The sequence below is a fragment of the Octopus sinensis genome, linkage group LG1, assembly GCF_006345805.1.
Source record: "Octopus sinensis linkage group LG1, ASM634580v1, whole genome shotgun sequence".
Taxonomy (NCBI): Eukaryota; Metazoa; Mollusca; class Cephalopoda; order Octopoda; family Octopodidae; genus Octopus; species Octopus sinensis.
The window spans coordinates 182,460,106-182,482,605 of record NC_042997.1 but is presented as its reverse complement, the minus strand read 5'-3'; the positions used below and the strand labels follow the sequence as shown (position 1 = coordinate 182,482,605).

The window sequence follows — 22,500 nt, the reverse complement described above, 5'->3', positions numbered from 1 at the left end:
CCTGCACTTCATTGTCATTCATGAAGCTATTCTCCCAATTTTCCAACTATGCCGAGATCATGGACTTTGTGACATATCATTCCATGATTGACTTTATCAAAGGCCTTTCTAAAGTCGAGATATATCACTTCCACATTTGAGTGGTTGAACAGATGTTTCAGCACCAAGTCATAGTATAGTAAGAGCTGAGTCAGGCAGCTTCCTGGTTGGAAACCATGTTGGATGTCGGGCAGCAAGTCATTTTCTTCAAGGAAGACAATTAGTTTTCTTCTGAGTATTTGTTCCATGACCTTGCTGATGTGTGAGGTCAGAGATATAGGTCTGTAGTTCTTGGCCTCTGCTCTGCTACCTCCTTTATGAATAGGGCATATTTTACCCTCCTTCATTTTTCTTGGAAGTTTGCCAGTTGCAAGGAAGCTCTGAAAGAGGGCTGCAGTGGTCTTGCTAGGACTCGCTCACATACTTTTAGACAGATTGCTGGGAATCTACCAGGACCAGTAGCTGAGTTTCTGGTTCATTTCATCTATAGGCCTTATTACATCGTTTTCCTTTATATTGATGTAATCGATCATCACTGCCTCTGTTTTTATATCTGTAGTGGTAAAGAAGTCAGTTGGATTGCTGACTTGCAAGTATCCTAGGAGTGGAGTGAAAATACTTTTGAATTGCTCATTTAGTATTTCACTTATCTTCATTGGGTTTCCTGTGAGTGTACCATCTTTTTCGAGGAGTGACCCTATCTTGCAGTGCACTTAAGCAGTTTCTATGGCAAGCTTGCAGAAAGCTCTGGGGTTAGATTTTATACTGTCTATAGCCCAGGCTTCTTTATCTGCTTTTACTATATATATATACATACATACAGAAGTACACAGACTCCACTCCATACGTATCGCGGTACATAGACCCCTCCGTACATATCAAAGTTGGTAGACACCTCTGTACATATCGGAGCATGTAGACACCATCTGTACGTATAGAAGTACATAGATGCACCCGTACATATAGAAGTACATATATACACACATATATACATACGTATATAGATACATATCTAAGTACGCACATAGATACCTAAGTACACACATAGATACCTATCTAAGTACACATACAGATACATATATAAGTATATATACAGATACATACATACCTACATATATATGTACATATAAACATAGATATATATTTATGATGTAGGTTCATCCAAAACCCTTGACATGAGGCGTTCTAGTTTTGTTTTGCCGATGCCTCTATCCATACCATGCAGCTCTCTCAAGGATGTTAGAAAGATATTGAAGAGGTGTGGGCCTTTGAAACCCAAACTGTTGCAGTATCTAGTCCTGTATTTTGATGGTGATGGTGGGATCATTGGCCCTATGCAGTGGTGCCCCATTCTGTTGTTTGTGTAATTTTTAATGCTAAAGTTTGATAAAGTTCTTCCAGGGTTTTCCAGATGTATATCACTGCATATCTTTCCTGCCTTTATTTTAGGGAGAAGAGTCTCAACACTCTCAGCCTTTCCCATTAGCTGATATGTTGCACTGAGATGATTTTCTTCATTGGATTGCTTGGAATTCCACCGTTAATTTTATACTGTATGCTGATCATAGTTAGGTGTAGTAGTCCAAGTGGCTGAGAATATATATCCTCCAAAGGACCATCATACTTTCCTTTCCTCTTCTTCTGTGAGTTCAGAGAATCCATCCAGCTATCCATCTATATTTTATTGCCAAATTAATAATATGCACCTGGAAAGATGCATCATTACTCATGCCAATGCTCATGTCATGCACCAATTTTGATTTGGGGTTTGCAATTCCTCTTGGACCAGTGTATCTTGTCTGCATGCTATTCAGCTTTGTGTGCTTGTTGCACAGAGCTTGGAATTTTCCAGCATCCAATGACATGTTATTGTTCTCAGCCCACCTGTATATGGTGTCCAACTCCTGTTCAGGATGCACAATATTTCCAAGGTTCTGAATCATGTTAAAAACTTTTGTGTCATCTGCATAACGAGTGAGAGTGGCTATCTGAGCAGCTGAGGGCATGTCTGAGAGGGCCATTATGAATAGCAGTGGCCCTAAGAGAGTGCCCCATGGAATACTACTTACTATTTGTGTTTCCTTTGAGGTAGTTCCATTGGCCACCATTGCTTGACGTCTATCTTTTAGAAAGTCATGTAGCCACTCTCCAAGTTTGCTGACAATGCCGAAATCGCAAAGTTTGTAATATGATATACAATGGTTGGTTTTATCAAAGGCTTTTGCAAAGTTGAGGATGTATCACATTTGCACTTGAGTTGTTGAGAAGCTACTTTAACACCCACCATTGCGTATGTATGTGTGTGTGTATGTATATATATACACACACATGTGTGAGAACAAATAAAAAAATATGTATGTGTGTATATATGTTGGTATATATATATATATATGCGTGTATGTATCGTCATGATGTGCATACATATATACATGTGTATATTTATATATATGTATGTATATATGTGTGTGTGTGTGTGTGTATATATGTATATATGTATATATATATATATATATATATATATATATGTATATATGTGTATGTATGTTTATATATATGTATGTATATATGTGTATGTATGTGTATATATGTATGTGTGTATGTATGTATATATATATATATATATATATCCAAAATGTTTTGGATATTTGCTTACATATACAACAACGCATTGCTAACCATGAACTATAAAATTAACTTTTTTCAGCTTCTCATACATTGATGAGAAAAATTCACAACCTTTGCCAATAAACTGCTCTTGTTCCTGAATGTTGTTTTATAGATCTACAGATTGCTTGAAGCTCACTAACTTCCTACACCTTGATCTTTGGATCTTACCTTTACACACACCCACATATATAATGTACATATTAAGATGTAATTATGAAAACAAAAAACAAATAGAGACAGATGAATGACATCAAGCAATTCTCTCATGATGAGGAAATCATTTTTTTTTTTCAGCTCTGAATTTCCTACAAAACAATTATCATTATTATTTGCATTGGCTGAATCATTCAGACATAGGACCAAATACTCTGCTGTATTTATTGCAGCTCTTCTCATTCAAAGTTCAATTTGCCATGGTCAACTTTACCTGTCATCCTTCTGGGATTGATAAAATATCGTCCAAGTCAAGTGTTGGGGGTCTATTTATTTGACCAACTACCCCACAATGTGTGACATTTTGGCTTCATTAGAGACAATTATCATAAGCACCGTCATGTAACTCACTCTTCAGATCTACCTTTGCTACATTCTTGACAATAATATTGATTTATTACTTTCATTTAACAGCAATTAGTTGTTCTAAGATGCAAATTTTCTTTATTTGATGTTCATGTCAGAATATAGTTCATTGCAACCTGATAGGTACAGGTCTACCTGTGTGGTTAAGATGCTCCCTTTACAATTGCATGGTTTAGGATCAGGCCTATTTCATGCTATCTTAGGAATGTATCTTCTGCTTTAGCCTGGGCTGACCAAACATTTTGAGCGGATTTGGTAGATGGAAACTGAAAGAAACCCATTCTATGTATAATGTGTGTTTATGTGTATCTTTGTTTTGTCATCATACATTAATTGTAAACAAATGGTTTTAAATAAGTAGTGTCATTTGCTTGCAATCTTCAGTGAAATCACATCTAGCCATTGGGCTATTCATGCTTGAAGACTAATGGAAATATTACCTTGCTTGGAAACAGGTGAAGGATGGTAACAGGAAGAGCATCCAGCTATAGAAAATCTGCCTCAATGAATTTCATCTAAACCATGCAAGCATGGAAAAGTGTACATTAAAATGAAACATCATCAAAAAGATAAATCAAACAAGAATACAAAACAATTAAGATTACAGCAGATTAAGTACTTGTTGTGTTTGTTTACAGTAGCTGGCAAACTTAAAGACCTGAATTAGCACGTGAATGATTTTAGTGATCTTTCGGTTATAATTTTTTAAATGGTTACTAAAAACACAGTTGTATTGTATGACAGGATAGCAAGGTTAAAGACAGTTTCTTAATCTGAAATTTGTAAATATAAGTTGCTTTAATGCAAAGAAAATTAAATGAAATGTTTGTCTCCAACATAAAAACTGCAAAATCAGACAGGTTGTCATTTGTCACCTCAAAGTTCATCTTAAGCCCACTAGAAGAGTAAATAATCTTTTGTAGTCTTTACCAGTGGCACAACATATATTTTCCATCTTTATCTCTGGTCTGTCAGCTCTTGTCAAACCATCCAACCCATGCCAGTGTTGCAAAATGGACTTTAAGTGATGATGGTAATGATAACAAACTTGGACCATGTCTTGATAATTGCGGTAAGATCATAGTGAGAAAGCTATAATAAACAATCTGATACAGCAAACCACTTTAAGCAAAATGGCAATTAAGTTCATTGGTAACCCTACTGAATTAAAATTTATGAGATGTTACAGCTCAGCTGAAATTCATTTTAGTCTTTAGTATGGTATCGTGCAGAGTAACAATGGTAAAACTTTTGCCCATCTCATTTATGTTGAATTTTTGAACTTAAAGGATCACTTAGAAATGTTTGCATAACTGGACTTATATCAAAAGCCTGTTCAGTCTATAACAGTACCGCACAAACTTCATAAATTTCAGTAACATTTAGAGTAATAATTAATGAAGAAACTATGAAATACAGAAATTATGTAGTTTAGAATTATACAGTTGTTAGGTCACAATGTTGCTGGTTTAATATAATAATTCATACTAATTTAGTTTTGTTTAACATGCCTACAAAAGTAAGATTTGACTATTAAAACTAGAAGCTGATTTTACTTAATTTCACAAAGCTAGATATTGCTGCTATTCCTTAAATAAAACATAATTAAATAATGATCAATTGTGGGAGAAAAGCACACTATATTTAAATTTTCACATATTCCAGTATTCCATATCTAGTTATATGAATCAATGTTCAATATAATTTTACCTCATGCCATGATCAACAGATGCTTTTCACTCCATTAAGAGAATTTATTTACAACAAATATTAATTAGTATATTTTGTTTGGCAACAATTAAATGGTCAGAACACTGATTAATTTCAAGAATTTAAATACCATGACACTTCATGTAGAGCAATCTTTCAAAGTTTTGATTTTAGTTGCTATTTCTCAACTGCCATTCACTGAATCAGAAATCCCTATTTTAACAAAAAGTGATTACACAGTCTTTCATTTCCTATTATAAATATTTGAATTTTTATATTTATTTCTATAGTATCTTCAAAACAAAAATAAACTTCATTTGAATTTACAACATTCAGATATAAAAAAACCGATATAGATTTTCAGTTTCACCTTGCTTACTATAAAAGGGAATTCAGAAATAAATATTAGTCAAAATTATGATAAACATTTGATAGTTATAAATATCATTTTAATAGTCTTTTGTTGTAGAAATTAATGATCATGATACAGTGAACAGGTTGTGAGAATATAATTAGTCATGATAATCAGTTCAATTTAACAAAGATTTTTTTGTTTTTCTAGCTGAACAAATGAAAATTTTTATTATGTGAAAATATCCTCATATTTCTTCAAACTAACAATTCTAACAAAAATTTTTTTTTAATCAACTTCAATCTATTCAGTAATATTTTTAATCTCAAAATTAAGCACCATGACAATAGAAAAAAATTCTGAAACTATTGGGAGTGATAGATATGCAACAGATTGAAGATTACAACTAACTAGAGATTTTCTCCCTCTTTCTTTAAAGGGGATCTTAAAAAAGTATTTATGCTAGACAACTGGCTGTTCAGCTCACACCTCCTAGTGAAGGATTAAATTTCTTTTTTCTTCTTATCTCCAAATACTGAACCAAAGATATAACTTCTGTTACCAAACTTTCCTTAAATTTGAGGAGTGAAAAGGAAAAAGAAATCTATAATTTTACAAAGAAAGAAAATTCTAATAAATTCTTATTTATTCTTTTGATGTCTGCTCAGTGAATATATCTGCCAGCTGGATTCATTTCATAACTGGCATTTCGCCCACTATACAATTTTTATCCACTCATTATTCCTATTATATTGTAGGGCAGACAAATGTATTTGCTAGAGTAACCTGACGGTTTACAAAATTAGAGAAACTTTTACTACTTGAATTTTGGAGGTTTATGTATTTAAAAATAGAAATGAAAATGGTTAAATCTAGCAAAGAATATGGTGAATAACTTAAAAGATTGAAGAAAAAAAATCAGTGAGAATAAAGCTTAAGTGGCTCACAGCAAAAGAAAAAAAACAGAAAATTCAAAAACATGAGATATATTAGACGTAAAGGTTTAAAGGCAAATTGTATACATGTAAATCTCAAAAGCAAATGAAGCCATTGCAATACTTAATAAATTTCAACAGTGAGGTTCAAATTAATTAACTGTCTCTAATATTTCATGTCATTGAGGACAGTAAAAACTAAATCTCTATCTGAATGAGAACAGAGATTTTTAAATAATTCAATGTTGGTTAAGGTAAGTTTTATAATTTGGGACTGACACTCACCAAAAAATATTTAGATATTTCTATATAATATTGATTACTATAATAAGCAAAAAGAATAATAAATAGGTCATTTTCATTTAATGTGTATCTATTCTATTATAACAAGACGTCTTAAAAGACTGGTAATAATTCACATTTCCATGACAGGCTGAATAAATAAGGGCACATTTATAATACTGCCACTTCTAGACAGAAAACTACTACTATGAATTGTTCAGAAATATCATCTAGTGGTATTAACATTAACTACTTCAAACAATAATATAATGACAAATCTTTCTGTATTTGGCTAAACTTTACTGACGAGCAAAAACGATAATGGTGAAGAAGAAATTAAAAAGAAAAAAAGAGGAAAAAAAACAACAGACAAAACAAGGACTGGTTTTCTTTCATCGATGTTTCCGCTTTATGATATAACTGATGGGAGAATAATCAAATATTCGGCAGAAATATTAATTGTCAGCGCAGACTTAGCATATACACTAACAGAGATGTAACATGTCGATGTAAAATTTAAACAATTACACAAATATGAATATTCGTCATATTAAGGGAACCTGTTTTATAGGCATTGGTTATATATATATATATATGTATGTGTGTGTGTGTGTGTGTGTGTGTGTGTGTGTATGAGAACATACACATACTTTGACATTTCGTTGGGTACACATACATACACACATACATACGTACATGTATACATACGCACACACATCAATGGTTTGATGTTTTTATACAAGATATGAAGCCATTTTTAAGGCAAGAAGGGCTGTAGCCGATTGAATTAACACTATCTTACTGGTACTTCGTCGACCGTCGTTTCTAAAGAAGCAAAGTTGAATCTAGTGGGAATCGGGGAAAAAATCTCTAATCCGGCTTATTGTACGTATCAACTCCACTGTTCTATCCTATCTAGAATCATCATCATTCATCGAAAGAAACCCACAGCAATTCTTTCCGCAGCTATCTTAGTGATCTCAAATAGATTTGAACTCAAGACCATAAGGTACTGAACAAGTAATTCATTCATGTCAAGCTCCGTGTCACTGCTAAATACAGCAGACACAACCTGGATCACTTCAATTACATTCTATGAAATCACACACACACACATCTATCAAGTTGAAGCTGAAAACAAGGAAATTATCTAGACAGAAATCTACCTCAGTTTAGAAATTGAGTTAGTTCCATATCTGATGAGATACGAACGACTTAACCAACACACATGAGAAAAAATTGAAGTCAAAGAGATACGATGCATGGGTTTTGACAGAAATGGTCAAGTACTTGACAATGTAATATTTGTTTTTATCCGTCTCAATATGTTAAGCAGTGCTTAAAACCCGACAGAAATAAGGGAAAAATAATAATCACATTGATTTTAAGCTAGCACTACCGAGAGTATCTTGCTCAATCCGAATCTCATAACCGATCTGTTTAATTTGTATCCAGCAGAAATATATTACATATGCTCACACACGAACACATCGCATATGCTAGTATCAATACTGAACGCAAGCCTACCAAGTGCACTCTGAAGTACATACACACACACACACACAAGACTTAAAAGTAGAAAACCGGAAGACTAGCATTTTAATTTCGGCTTGTGCATATTTTGTATTACAATTGTGTCTGTGTCCATACATGTGTCTGCACATATGCATGTATGGATAATGCATTTGATGCCAGTAGCAAATACCTACGTACTACGTAAGATTGAAGTGGAAGCGAAAAACGAGTAATTTGACAATAAGCGAGACCGGACTTTTTAATATTCCCTTTTGCTTCAGAATAGATTAGCTAACCTCATGTACATTATATCCGCTTCGACTGTATGGCACCGATATTTTCAACTTTTCTTCGCATTCTCTCCTATATATATATATATATATATATATAATACTCAACCAATAGAGCAGTCTGAAAGACTCTAATGCAGGAGTTAAGTGATAACAGTCGGTCACACAGTTATTCTGTTAATAAATATATATTAGTTGAGAAGCGACAATTAGTGTGAAATCAAATGCAGTGTAATCCGAACCACAATTAGCTACCAATAAATTAAAGCAGAGATCTACTTTTTATGCCCACCCCTTCCTCTTCAAGGAAGACGAAATTTCAGATATTCGGTTAAACCTGTAGAATATATTAATTTTGAGGGTTTAGGGAACGTTATTTTTTTTATGATGGGTTTTATTAATACTAAACAACAGCTGTTTTCTTAATATATTCTTAGTATCACCGGTACTGATAAGACAAGTGATTTAAACGATGACAAAATAGCTAACTGAATAAGCTTGATTAAGAGAGAGAGAGAGAAACACGAATTTCGAGCTAATTATTTAGAGACGTACAAATTACAGTGATTGATAATGAAGGGAATGAAAAATTCAAGAACATATTAAAGAGATATTAGACAGAGACGTCATCTAAAATAGGTGAATACAAATTCATTGTCAAGATATATATTTAAACTATCTGGTCAATTATTAATAATCTTTACAAAAATCAGAGTGAAAAACGGGTAGCAAAGAAATATTTTTTTTCATATAATTTGATCTGCCAATTTTTTATTGTCATTTATCTTGATGAGGCTAAAACCGACGATCAAATCTTGGTAAAATACAGCCGACAGTACAAACTGACTTTTCTACTGCTGTAGACTCACACACACATCTATATACATATACATCTATATACATATACATATATATACATATACATATATATATATATATATAACGTTCCGGATAGTCCTTAATGAGTAAGTACAGTTGGCTCAAACTTAAATATATTTCTAAACAAACTAAATTTTAGCAGTTCATCATAAAACAAAACCTGAGCCACTCCCAATAAGCGAGCAATTTCTTTTTTTTTTACATATATATTTTCACACTATATTGAATTCATTATATATACAAAGATACACGTACACACATAAGTATGAATGTATATTTGTGAGTGCGTGTAAGTGTGCATTAGTCAGTGGAGATAGGATTTCGAAATTTACATTCACACTCATTGCCATCGCTGAAGTCAATTAGTATTCTTTATGCAGTATACACCCAATATATTACTACTTGAATTATCTACACAGGTGAAAAAAATACACATATATTTACTACTATTCTTGTATCATTTATATTATATCCCCGTTGCTTGACGCTTCATTCAATTCCGTTACCTTTTCCGTCCTCGACATTTAATCCTCTTATTTACCCGATCGCGGAAGCTTACCTGTTTTTTCTGCTTTTCCAGACATCTTTAAGGATGGTAGTTATTTTACGTCATGTTCTACAAAGTCCAGAGTGGGAAAGACCAGATCGTACATCGGAAGGCCCGAAGATAAAGAATAACAAAACACAGCAGCCATTTACTAACAACAACTGTAAAGCCAGCAACTACTGCATCTGTTTCCTCCTCGCAGTAGTAGCAAGAGGAGGAAAACAACTAATAGTAGTAGTAGTAGCAAGTAATCGCATAGTGACAAACGCCGCAGTCTGAAAAACAACGAAGATGAAGTTCGGCTAAAATCGATGGTTTCCGGCAAGTGAAGTTTACGAAATACTCAATGATATCAACCAGTAAAACAGTTCCGGGCCTGAAAGAAAATTGATAAATTTTTGTCTTTTATTGAAAAATAATCTTTTAATTTTAGAAGCAATTTTATGCGATAGAAATAGTAGGCGTTTCATTTGTTATAATTCGTGAAGATAAGTATTAAGTGTAATCAGTATATTGATTATGATTTGATTGACTTTCCCAGCATTCCAGATTTTACTACGATCGAGGATTTCAGAAAAAAACCTTCAAAATGGCGCTCAAATCAGCAGTTCACGAAAGTAAGTGATTAAACGTTTTATTTATTTATTTATTTTTGTCATTCTGCAATTACTATTGTTTTGTTGAAAGCAATAAACAATCTGAATTTATAGAATTTTAATTATATTTACTGATATTTTGTTGAGCGTAATTTTTCTTACGCCCGTCCGATGCAGAAGACATATCTTTCTTAGTAAAATGTCAAATTATGCTTTGCTTTTTAACTAAATGATATTTCGATTTTAATTTTGCACGATCTGAAAAGATGTTTAAATAAAAACCAGTTAAGGGATTTTTTTTTTCATATAGTTTCAAGTGAAATCTTATTTCAGTTGGAGATTTTCTCTACTACTAAAGAATATGTTTATTAGTATCACTCCCATTTTTTTCTATTGAATTAAAAATGATTGTATTTCTTTTACAAGAAATTAGAACACCGAACTGTATACTTCTTTTATTAAATTATAGCTCCGTTTATTGATTTGACCTTTTAATTATGATTTTGCTAGTTTTTCTTCCTCTTAAATGAAGTGATTGCAAATGTCTTTTTTAATAAAACCCCGCCCCCAAATAGTTCCATAAATTTCACGTTCAAATCACTGAGAATTTGATTGCAATAAATATGTAATAACATTCCTTTGCTTTCGATATTGTGACTAATGTAAACTGTTGAGGTATTTCTAATCAAAATCTATTCATCTGTTGAAAATCAATATCTGGATTGCTGTTATGTATACTGACATTTGTTACTTTCATTATTAATTATAGAACAACATAATTAAATGATATCAGAAATTTAGCAAACTTAATTTTAAGTCAACTGTTGCTACATTGCCATCTCATGTATACTTAGTTCTATTTGTTCTATTCTCGAAGATGTTTTTCCATCACTAATATTTTAGATTGGACGTTGTTCTTCGTCTCTGGGTCGGTCTTAGGTTAAATGCTAGTGGGATGTTTATTGACCCAGTTGCTGAACTAATCGATTTCTCTCTTGCTTCAACGAAATAATAATCGGGTTAAATATATTTGTGTACATTCTATATTGAGGACAAATTCATTTGATTTTATCAAATCATGTCTAATCTTCCTTAACAAGGCATTCCAAGTGTTGTCATCTGATTTCACCAAAATTCATTCACACTAATGTATATTATATATTTACATACATATATATATATTCTATACACTCAATCAAATTGTTGCACAATATTCGATTTGGCGTTCGTTGATTGCAAATTGTCTCATTTTTTTGCATTATCAAAGCTCATCAATATTAAGTTAATTTCATTAAACAAAGGTGAAACGATCGTCTTTATTATCAGTAGTTACTACATAGCTTTCATCATCCGCATCACATGATTTTTATTAAAATTATGATATTTATTAATATGCGGTGCTTGTAGAGTGTCTCGACTGGAATTCCTTCTCTCGTCTAGAACATCTTAGTAATGAAGATACTAAATACCTTGATAAATTACTCCAGATTATTTCTTTCTATTGTATTTTTTAAAATTCCATTGTGTTGCTCTTTAGTGTGGTGGTATCCAAAAGGACAAGTTGACCTTTTTTACTCTCTTCCTACATGATACTCTTGACTGAGTATACCGCTCATGTCCACCAAAAGTGTCCCTATTTCCCAAGTGATAAGCTTAAATCACGTTTAGGAATATATCTGCTTCTTTATCTCTGGAAGTTGATTGATTAATAAGCCTTTACTGATTAATTTTGTTTCCACGAGCTTGTGAATAACATTTAAAGATGTTAAAGCACAATGCTTTTAAGATAAATGCTATTTATGTTTAGGAATAAAGAAACCTGTTGTAGGAAATTTAACATTTTCGCATCCTTTCATTATTTTTTAAAAATTAAATTATGTTGAATGTTAGGAATCCTTAGCTGGGTTTAAAAACCTACCTTCATCTTTTTTCCTTCAGAATGCAAAAATTACTTACCATTATACAATTATAAACCTCTTGATAACAGATGACTTTTTATTTTTACTTATATATTTGTGAGTGAGAGAAAATTAGTTTAGTTATGATCTGTGGCTAATAAAAACACTGATTATTGGCATGCTTGTTGGTTAGAAGGTATGAAGTAACAAACAAATTAAAAAGAGAAAATTTTTGAGAAGATTGGCAGTGAAGATAAAACTGGACAACTGAACTGTAAGAAGTGGAGTGTCATATGAAACTCAAATTGATGTTACTGCATTGAAAAAGGACATGGCATTGCTGTCCTTATGTAGATGAGTCAATTTAACTTATATGAAACTATTTATGCAATTAGAAATATTTAAACTAGACCTCAGAAAGATGATGAGATACTATGATATAGGGAAGCATGAAAATATACATTTTTGTAATGACAATCATATATATTTGAAGTACATAAAATTCAATTTCTATATATCTCAAAATTAGTGAATATGAACCTAAATTATGTTAGGTGTTGATTAATGAGTGGAGAGGGCCATTTTGTAACTACATCTTTATTACTGCTTTTTTAAATGCATGTCAAGCATTTATGATACAGGATGATGATGCATGTAAGATATTGGAAACTGAGTAAGTTACTATATAATGCAACTAGATGTTGTTGACATTAGCTGCTGCAAAAATTTGGTACATTTTACTATTTATGCTAGCTGGACAAAAGAAAAATTTCTAAAAACTTATGTACAGATGATTATTGCTGTGTAATTGATATACCAAAAAAGATCTGGCTTATTGACTATTTCTTGAGATGAGGAATATGTGGAAAAACTGCTTTGTAAATCTCAGAACGATGTACACAACACAAAGAATTTGCTAATACTGTTTAAAATTCCATCTATGTATTCATTTTTATGAAATGAAATAAAGGACGAAGGAACAGGAAATTATGCAGTGAAATTAATTAGTTTGCAGCTGTTTCTGCTATAAGATGCAATGCACTTGTAGCTGGGTGCTTTTGCATCACCTCACAGCTTCCTCAGAGCTATAATTGTTATGCAGTTTTATGACGTAATATATTCATAACTTATTTGTTTGACCACTTCCCCTAGTTTATAAGGCCGTAAGTCATGGGTATTGTGTATTTATTTTTAAAATTTACTATGGACCATAAGCTTTAACCTTAGCTTAAAAATCAAATATTGTTTTTGTTTGGTTTCTTCTCTTGAAATTTATGTGACAGGGATCTGCCAAGATTTTTCAAATTGTATGAATGGAAATTACTTTTGTAAAACATAAAAACATTGAAGCAATGGAATTTTATTATGAGATGTAAATTTTTCTTTATTAAATAGATAAATAGGCTTGAATATTAGCGTGTTGCTTATCAAAAGTTACCTCATTATTAAGGGGATATATCTAATAGAAATCATTTCTAATCACTAATATCATTAAGTAACTGAAGTTTGTACTAAGATTTTCCTTTGCATTTTCTGAGCACATTGAAACATGTCATGCATTAAAAAAAAGGAAATTATCTCCCTTGTAAGTATATGCAATATTTTTTGTGCAACGGCTTTTGCAATAGGTATAAGAATAATTGTAGAAATTTTATAAGTGCTAATCATTTCTTTCTTTTTTTTTTAATCTGCTTAGAATAAAAAAAAATTTGGGGTCTAAACAAAATAACATATTATAAAATATATCTGAAAATGTTTATGACCTGATTTGTTAAATGGAATATAGTCATCTGTAAATTTTTAAATTAACAAAGAACTGTATTAGTTCCAAGTGAAAATTCTCTGAATCTCTAAAATGTCTCTTATTCATTAGCTCTTAAAATTGTAATGTTTTAATATGATATTCACCTTTAGACGAATAAGGAAATAAATCCATAAGTTGCATGCAGAACAGTGAGAGTCTAAATAATATCTCTTTTCATTCTTATACATTTTGGCAAATTTGACTATGTCTGATTGCATTTATATTTATTTATGAATTCTTTACTTATTTATTTGCATTGGAGAACATCTCTTTTGGATGATACATGTTTATAACGCATTCACTGGTGTAAGGATACTTTGAGACACTGCAATATTTCAACCTTATAACATGTCACTTCAGTCAAAGCTACCCTACTGGACTGATGAATCTAACAAAATCATGAACTCTTGTATATAGAAATCTTCAAACAAATTACTTGCTGATGAATGCTATCATTAACAGATAGTAATTTATTAGGTGCATGCAGAACAGTAGGAATCTAAGCAATAATGTAACTATTCATTCTTAATATATTCTCTGTGTGTACCCCATAAATTATTATCTGTTTGGCAGGCATCAGCAAATAATTTGTCTGTTGATTTCTATAAACAAGAACTTGTACTCTTGTTAGATTCATCAGTCTGCTAGGCTTTAACTAACAAGACACAATAAGGTTGAAACCCTGCAGTGTCTCAATGTTCCCTTATATTGATGAACATGCATCATATGAAGGGAGGATGTGTTCTCTGATGACAACAAACAACAACAATTAGACATTCATGCTTGAATCTGCCAGAACGTATTAAGAATGAATAGATATGTTATTGATATAAATCCAGTTATACAAGTATCAATGTGTAATTTAATATAATTAAATGGCCAGAAAATTAGATAGTGATTAATCATGTATAACTGATCTCTTTATGATTAGTTTATGCTAATGTAAAATGTAACCATTGATACACTTTTTTTTTTTGGTGTGCAATTCATATTTTTATGGGGGATTTTTTAATGATTTTTAATGTAAAGTACATAAAAGTACTTCATTCTATTCATTAGAATGGTACAATTTAGCAGTAATAATTTCATCTGTATCTTGGAATTCAGACTTAGTTTCAAGACCATTATCTTACAGTTTATCAGCCACTTCTGAAATCACTGGTGCTAGAGTATGACTTTGCCTTTCTTCCTTTCAGAGTCAATAAAATAAGTATGAGTTGCATAATGGAGTTGATGTAACTGACTTACCTCCTACTCTGAAATTGCTGGCCTTGTGTCAAAATTTGAAATCAATGTTGTAGATAATATTTTCTTTTCATAATCAGATTTGCTAATCTGAATTGTACATAGTTGCTCTTGGTACCAAAACTTGAAGCAGTATACTTAATATTGCTATTGATATGAAATGGAATAATGTTTACAAAGCATTCTAAGTACTTTGATAGTTAGTAGTGATAATAACAAAAACAATTACTTGACACATGCTTATCAATATCAAACACTTTTAGTTTAAAAAATAAAGTCTTTGTCATTTTACTAAGTGCTGGGAAAAAAATCATCTGATATTTCATGTCTGTCATTTAAAAAAAATTCTTTATTGTTAAAATTAAAATTTTGTGGCTTTATAAATTTATGCTGTTTAATTGTTTTGTAATTTGATACATTTTTAGAATTTTTCTTATTGGATGGGCTTGAATGATGGCCATTTTCCCAAAAATTCAGCAGTAGAGTACAAGAAGTGTTCTCTATTCATGACTAATTTGGTATTGTGTAGTTAGTGTAAAAGGTGTATTGGGAGCTTTGATAGATCAATGAATTAAAAATTAAGTGGATTGGTTATCTGGCTGCATGGTTAGCTATGGACTGCTCCAGTAGTATGCTCATATGTTAGATAAAGAGTTTTTTTATTTTTTAGAAAATATATTTAGTGCCTAAAGTAGAGCTGTTGATTGTATGGTAATTAGGATTTGTAGGAAGCAGCTGGAAAAATTTAGAGAACTGCTTGACTCTGTTACTAAAAAAAATTCAGTTTCCCCTTCATATACAGATTGAGTCTGTTGTAATATATTACAGGAAAATATACATTTTGAATGTTGAAGATCCGTACAGTTAGTGAGGAACAATTTAGTAATTATAGAATTTAATATATATAGTCACTGGCTTAAAAAAAATGCTTCAGATTATTCCTGGACACTGAAGTGATGGAAACTTAAGGCCAAGTAAGAGCTTATAAGCTAAAAAGTTAAATTACTCATCAAGTTGGTTCATATGACCCATCCTTAGGATTAATCAGATGTCCTATTATATCCTGAACATCAATAGAGACCATTTTAATCATTGTTGTTTATGAATCAGTACATTGATCACAGTCATCATTTAACGTCCGCTTTCCATCAAACCCATGCCAGCATGGAAAGCAGACGTTAAATGGCGATGATGATGATGATGATGATGATCAATGTACTGATTCATAAACATATACTACCTTAATTTGATAGAGAGTTTAGTGCAGAATAAAATACAAATATGTGATTCCAAAAAGAAAACAATAGTCTGATTAATGATTTAAAAACTCTTATATTGTTACATATAAAACAGTGGATCATTAATGGATTTTTTAAAGTAAAATATAATCTGGTATGTATTATAAAAGAAGGTGAAAAAGTAAAACTGCCTAACCATGAAGATCAGAAAGAAGCAAGAAATATAAACCAAGTAGCAAATTGAGAAATGTCATATGAATTCTTTCTCTAACATCAAGGTCTTCTGCAATTGGGTGTAACTGATATTCTCATTTCAGTTTAGACTAAATTGTTCCTCATTAAGTGTACAGATCTTTGTTCAAAATGTATAGTTTGCTGTAATATATTACAACAGACTCATAATCTCTATATGAAGAGGAAGCTGAATTTTTTTTAGTAACAGAGTCAAGCAGTCCTTTTTGACCCTCATACAAACAACTGGAATCCAACTAGTAGTTACCAATTTTGAGAGAAGTGGTCTAAATCTGCACTGTTCAGATTCCAATAGTATAGAATGGCAGATTACAAATGTAAGCATTACAGATATGCTTTCTAATACATGAAGATATAGACAGAATGGCTGTTGAATAACTAAGAATTCAGTCCTGATAATATAATTTTGGTTCAAACTCAAGAAGCTTTGTACAAAGATATTTTTCTATGCCTGTATGAATGAGCTGGACAGGTATGAAACCTAGCATTCATATTTCTTCTAAAATCTACCTCTGTAACTTTCTGTAGCCAATTCACACTGGGTGAACCAATTAGGGAGCCCTTGTATAGTCACTTCACTTACAAGAAATAGCAACCAAATCTCTTTCAAATCACACTAGTAACTTTAAAAAAGCACAGGGCACATTAGTTTATGTTGTTCTAGTAACTCTCAAAAAGACAGAATGGTCGTAATTAGAATGCTTTTCGTCATAAATCTACTTGTTCAACATTGACAGGGGACAAACATCAATTCCAAACACTTTTTTCACTCAGCATACATTATTCTTTTACATTGTATTCATAACATTCATCACAGTTGCACGTTTTGACTAATGCTCTATATTTCCTTGCGTTTATGTTCACCCTTTCTCATGACATATATTAGATGCTATAATTACTAAATTGTTCCTCACTAATTGTACAGATCTTCAGCATTCAAAATGTATATTTTGCTGTAATGTATTACAACAGACTCATAATCTCTATATGAATTGGATTTTGATATTATCAAAAGATTTTCAAATTTCTATCAAACTATTTACTGATTAAAATCAGGTCTTGTTTTGTACAGTATGAAAATATGGCATTTTTTGTTTAAATGACATTTTCCAGATTTGTCAAAGCTCTTTTGATTTGGTATCCTAAAAAGTGAAAACTCAATGAAAGAATTATACATCAAAACTTTTTGACATTTCTTGTTACATTCCAGTTAAATATTGTGTAACAATAAAACTAACTGCATAATGAATATTAAAAAAAAATTGAAGACGGTCAGCAAAATGCTTTGTGTATTTAAATATAAGTTGAAGCTTGGGTAATTTTGAAAATGTTTTCAAGATTTTCTCATTCTGCTAAAGACTAAATATATTGTATATGGAAGCATTTGCTGGTGGATTAAGGTGTTTCTTTCTTTTTAAATTTCTTGAAGATGAGAGGCACATTAGATCTTAATCTGACAGAAAATTTATTGTAGAATAATTTTTTAAGATGAAAGCATTTATTATGCAAAATGGTAAAATATGCATTAAAGAGATAAAGAAATAGGATAAGAGTATGAAAAGTATGAAAGATCAATTCATACACTATCATAACTATTCCTTTATCATCATATTTGTCATTGTTTAGCCAGCCTTTCCTGTTTCCTTGATCTATTATCTAATCTGTTAAACCCAATGGCTTTGGTTTTGTCATCCTTAGCTTACCGTTATTATGAGTATTTTCTTCCACTATCATTTTCAGATCTGACCTTTCTCTGGTTTAACCTTATGTCAAATGGCTTCTGCTATCACTTTAAGATAGTTTGCATTGGCTAATGCTTTCTTACTTGCTTAAGTCATTTCAATTTAGCTTTTCTCACAAACTGATATTGTTCAGTTAACAAACAATACTGAATTTGTTCCTTCATAGTCACTTATGGTCATCATAGTATAACAAAGGTTTTATGATGATGTTTTAAATATGACTTCTAAAAGTCTAAGGAAGAAGAGTCAAGGTGAAGTTTTAGTGTGAAATTTCTTGTGAGTTGTGGTTAAAATGATGAGAGATGAACAGCTGCATTTAGTGATAATTTACTGGTTAGTAAAACTGAGATTCATTTCAGTAACAGAGAAAGGAAGCAGGATATGATATGTTGGTGAGTGATGGTTTGCTAATTGTTAGATAAATTTTTTTATGTATGTGCTCTTGAATAATTTTGTGTGTAGTAGCTGTTCCATCTCTATGTATGAGTAGTATTCTGAATCTTGCTCAAGCTTGTAAAGGAGCCTAGCCTTTTTTTAGTTGTCATAGTTTTGTTTGCTTTGAAAGATCATGTGATATTGCAAAGCTTGTATATGTAAATTTGTGAAAGCTTAGTTGTGTGTTGTTCATAGGTATTGTTCATGGAAGGTATAGTATTGTAGGTGTATTTCCCTGATATGTGTAGTGATTGTACTTTTGTGCTGTTGAACAAGACTAAGCTGTTATGTCACCATTGGAAGATGTTTTCAAGGTTTCTTCTCATAGAAATGATATATGACTGGGATGCAGTGTTTAGGTTGTATGTATGATGTCTGCATAGGAGGTTAAAGGATTTAAAAGTGGAAATTGTAACTGAGCTCTGAAGAACACCAGTATGCCAGAGAGAGCCTAGTCAACTTACACTGCTATGTAAGTCTGACAAGAAACTCCTGATCAAAAAAATGAGACAAATAGAGCCCATGGTAAACAACTATACTAGGAGGTATTCAATCAAGGTTTTGTTGATGTCACGGTAAATATTTGTTTTTGACAAAATTTCCTAACGCAAGAGATTGCTGATGAGTGACATAGAACATCCCAACAGATCTGGTTATACAAAAAGTTGTCTGTGAGGAGGGAATGGTATTCAAAGTTGGAAAAGAGATGTGTGCTTATTACATTTAACAACTACTTTTGAGAGTATTAGGTCAATGGTTGACTAGACAAGGAAGTAGCTTTTCTTGAAGATGGGACATATTATTGCATATTTCTATAAGTTGAGATAGATACTGAAAGAAATAGAGAAAATAGTTTAAGCTAGGAGGAGGCTTAGGAGCATACTGCTGGGTGGGCATGGTTTGATGCCAATAATGCAGTCAAAACTAGTTGCTTTGTTGGACTGAAGTTATCAGAAGTTTTCGCTTAGTGACTGCATACATGTAATTGAGGCACATAAGATTTTGTAAGAGTTGTGTGCATGTATATGTGAGAAGTGGAACTGGAAATGTAGCACCAAATGTAGCTGCTTTATATGCAGGAGTACAACTTAACAGAACAATCTTATTTGAGAAATGGAAGTTTGGAGGATTTTGTTAAGTTAGAGATTATCATCACAAGAGCCTTCAAAACCTGACTAGTTTTCAGGAGATGAGAATGTGCTTGTAGGTTATATGAAGCATAAATGACATCATTTGATTTTCTGATCATCATCTTTACTTTGGTGGACAAATATCTCACATTACTGGCTAGCTTTATCTTTGTTTAACATAGGGTTTTGTTATAGCTATTTAAAATAATTGTTTTGATGCTTGTCAACATTTTTCTATTTCTTTTTTTTTTGGTACTTTATTTTATAGATATAACTAATAAAAAGCTGTTTTGGGTGCTTAATACTTTTGTTATTCTGACCAATGTTTAGTTTTCATTTGAAGTGATCATATCCCGATAATTTCGACAAAATGGAAAATCCTGTCTACTTTGATGACTGTGCTATTAACATAATGATTTAATTCTCACATGTTTTCATTATACATAATTTTGTTTTCGTTTTGCTTACACAAATTATTTCTAACTTTATGAACATTTGTTTTAATTGATTTTTAAGTGGAATAACTTCAGTAATAAAAAAAATAGAGGCAAATTGTATTGCTAAAGAAGATGCAAGGTACTTTAGATTAATGAGAATAAAGCTTATATAGTCTAAAGTAGACTACTTAGTCATAAATTTAGAATAGATTAACAACTAGGGTTTAATTTTCATTTTGCTTGTGTTTTTTGTCTAGGGATATTTAACTCTTTAATCCCAAGTCCCTAATCTATGTGTATATTAGATCTAATACCTTCATTAGAAAATACTAGTTTCAAACTAATTATCATTGGCATATGTATGTGCTCTGCATTTGATACATTTAAAAAAAAATAACATTAAAATGTAAAAATTTATTATCATTATCCCAGTTTCTTATTCTCACTACCTTAGCAGTTTTGAAGTTTTATAAAAATTACTAATATTAATAGTTATTACTTGATAGATTACATTTGTTAAGTGAAATCTTAAGTAGTTCTACAGTTATATGCCATATTTGTTGGTGTTCATGGTTATTTCAACCAGTGGCTGCTAGCATTGTTAGTCAGTCTCTCTTTTATCTACTCCTCTCTCTCTAGTTCAGATAGCCATATATTTCCTTCACTGCAAGACACTTATTTCTGACCCTCTCTTCATATTTGCGCCTCATATCTCTTTCTTTACTACCCACTAGGGGCTAGACACAGAGAGGACAAACAATGACAGACAAACAGATTAAGTCGATTATATCGACCCCAGTACGTAACTGGTACTTATTTAATCGACCCCGAAAGGATGAAAGGCAAAGTCGACCTCGGCGGAATTTGAACTCAACGTAGCGGCAGACGAAATACCGATAAGCATTTCGCCCGGCGCGCTAACGATTCTGCCAGCTCACCACCTCATATCACTTAGTACACCCCCTCTGTTGAGAGGTGCCTTGCCTTGCTAGTTACTTGGTGACCTCACTGCTACTGGTAAAAAAGCACTTGGTACACTCTGTAAAAGGTTAGCATTAGGAAAGGCATCGAGCTGTAGATATCACACCAGAGATGACAGTAGAGCTTGGTGCAGTCTTCTGACTCATCAGTTCTTATCAAACCATCCAATCTGTGCCAGCATGGAAGGAGGGCATTAAATGATGATGATGTGGTAGTAGTAAAATTCTTGTAACTTGATGTGGTCATTTAATACTAGTTTTCTAAGGAAAATTAAAATTCAAGGAAGATGCCATTGTAATATCATGTAAAGTTAATGGCTTGAATTTTAGATTTACTTCTTGCTATGAAACTCTAAAGGTGAGGTTATTTTGAAAATTAGTGTGAAAAAAAATTTTGAGACTTAAAAAAACAAATTAAAGTATTTTCAAGCTCTTATGTGAAAATATGCTTGAAAGAAGATCTCAAAATTACTTCTTAATAATGATGTATGTCTTTTGTAAAAGACAATCAATCAATAGTCTAATAAGATAAAACCAGTGAAATAGTTATTCTAAGTTCAGTTCCTTAGAAATTTTCCTCTAATTATGTAAATGGAAATGAAAGATCAATAAAACTATTTTACTCATTTAATAAGAGATCTTACCTTTTGTATATTTTTAACTTTAGAGCAATTTCTTGAGATCAGTGTCTCTAAATAGGTTTGAAGTCAATGTATACTTGAATTTCATCAACCAATGAATGAATTATATTTATAGAGTACAACTTCTTAAAATCAATGACAGAAAGAATGGACATCTCAAGAAACTAAAAAAATATTACAGTTCAATCTGTATAACAAGAAAAACTCATTGTAATTAATTGATTGCAACAACATTTGAATATATTACACTGGCCAACACATATTTTTGTGCCTTTGAAATTAGACCTATTGTTGGGTATATTTAGGG

At 31.7% G+C, this 22,500-nt stretch overlaps 2 protein-coding genes across 11 annotated transcripts in view; one reads left to right on the top strand and one right to left on the bottom strand.

Annotated features, from left to right (window-relative positions):
* LOC115218494 (rap guanine nucleotide exchange factor 1) overlaps positions 1 to 10,136 on the bottom strand; it is a 211,035-nt gene extending 200,899 nt beyond the window's left edge. For 2 of the 4 annotated variants that reach the window (XM_029788364.2, XM_029788356.2), the window contains exon 1: positions 9,808 to 10,136. In XM_029788364.2, the coding sequence (XP_029644224.1) occupies positions 9,808 to 9,832 (25 nt within the window). In that variant the 5' untranslated portion in view covers positions 9,833 to 10,136. The remainder of the gene's footprint in view (positions 1 to 9,807) is intronic. The other 2 variants (XM_029788349.2, XM_029788379.2) reach the window with 2 other exon arrangements.
* LOC115218522 (syntaxin-binding protein 1) overlaps positions 1 to 22,500 on the top strand; it is a 163,730-nt gene that overhangs the window by 88,039 nt on the left and 53,191 nt on the right. For 2 of the 7 annotated variants that reach the window (XM_036507404.1, XM_036507385.1), the window contains exon 4: positions 10,337 to 10,412. In XM_036507404.1, the coding sequence (XP_036363297.1) occupies positions 10,337 to 10,412 (76 nt within the window). Of the gene's footprint in view, positions 1 to 7,453; positions 7,574 to 7,811; positions 7,863 to 9,607; positions 9,668 to 10,336; positions 10,417 to 22,500 lie in introns of those variants that run through there. The other 5 variants (XM_029788401.2, XM_036507391.1, XM_036507400.1 and 2 more) reach the window with 5 other exon arrangements.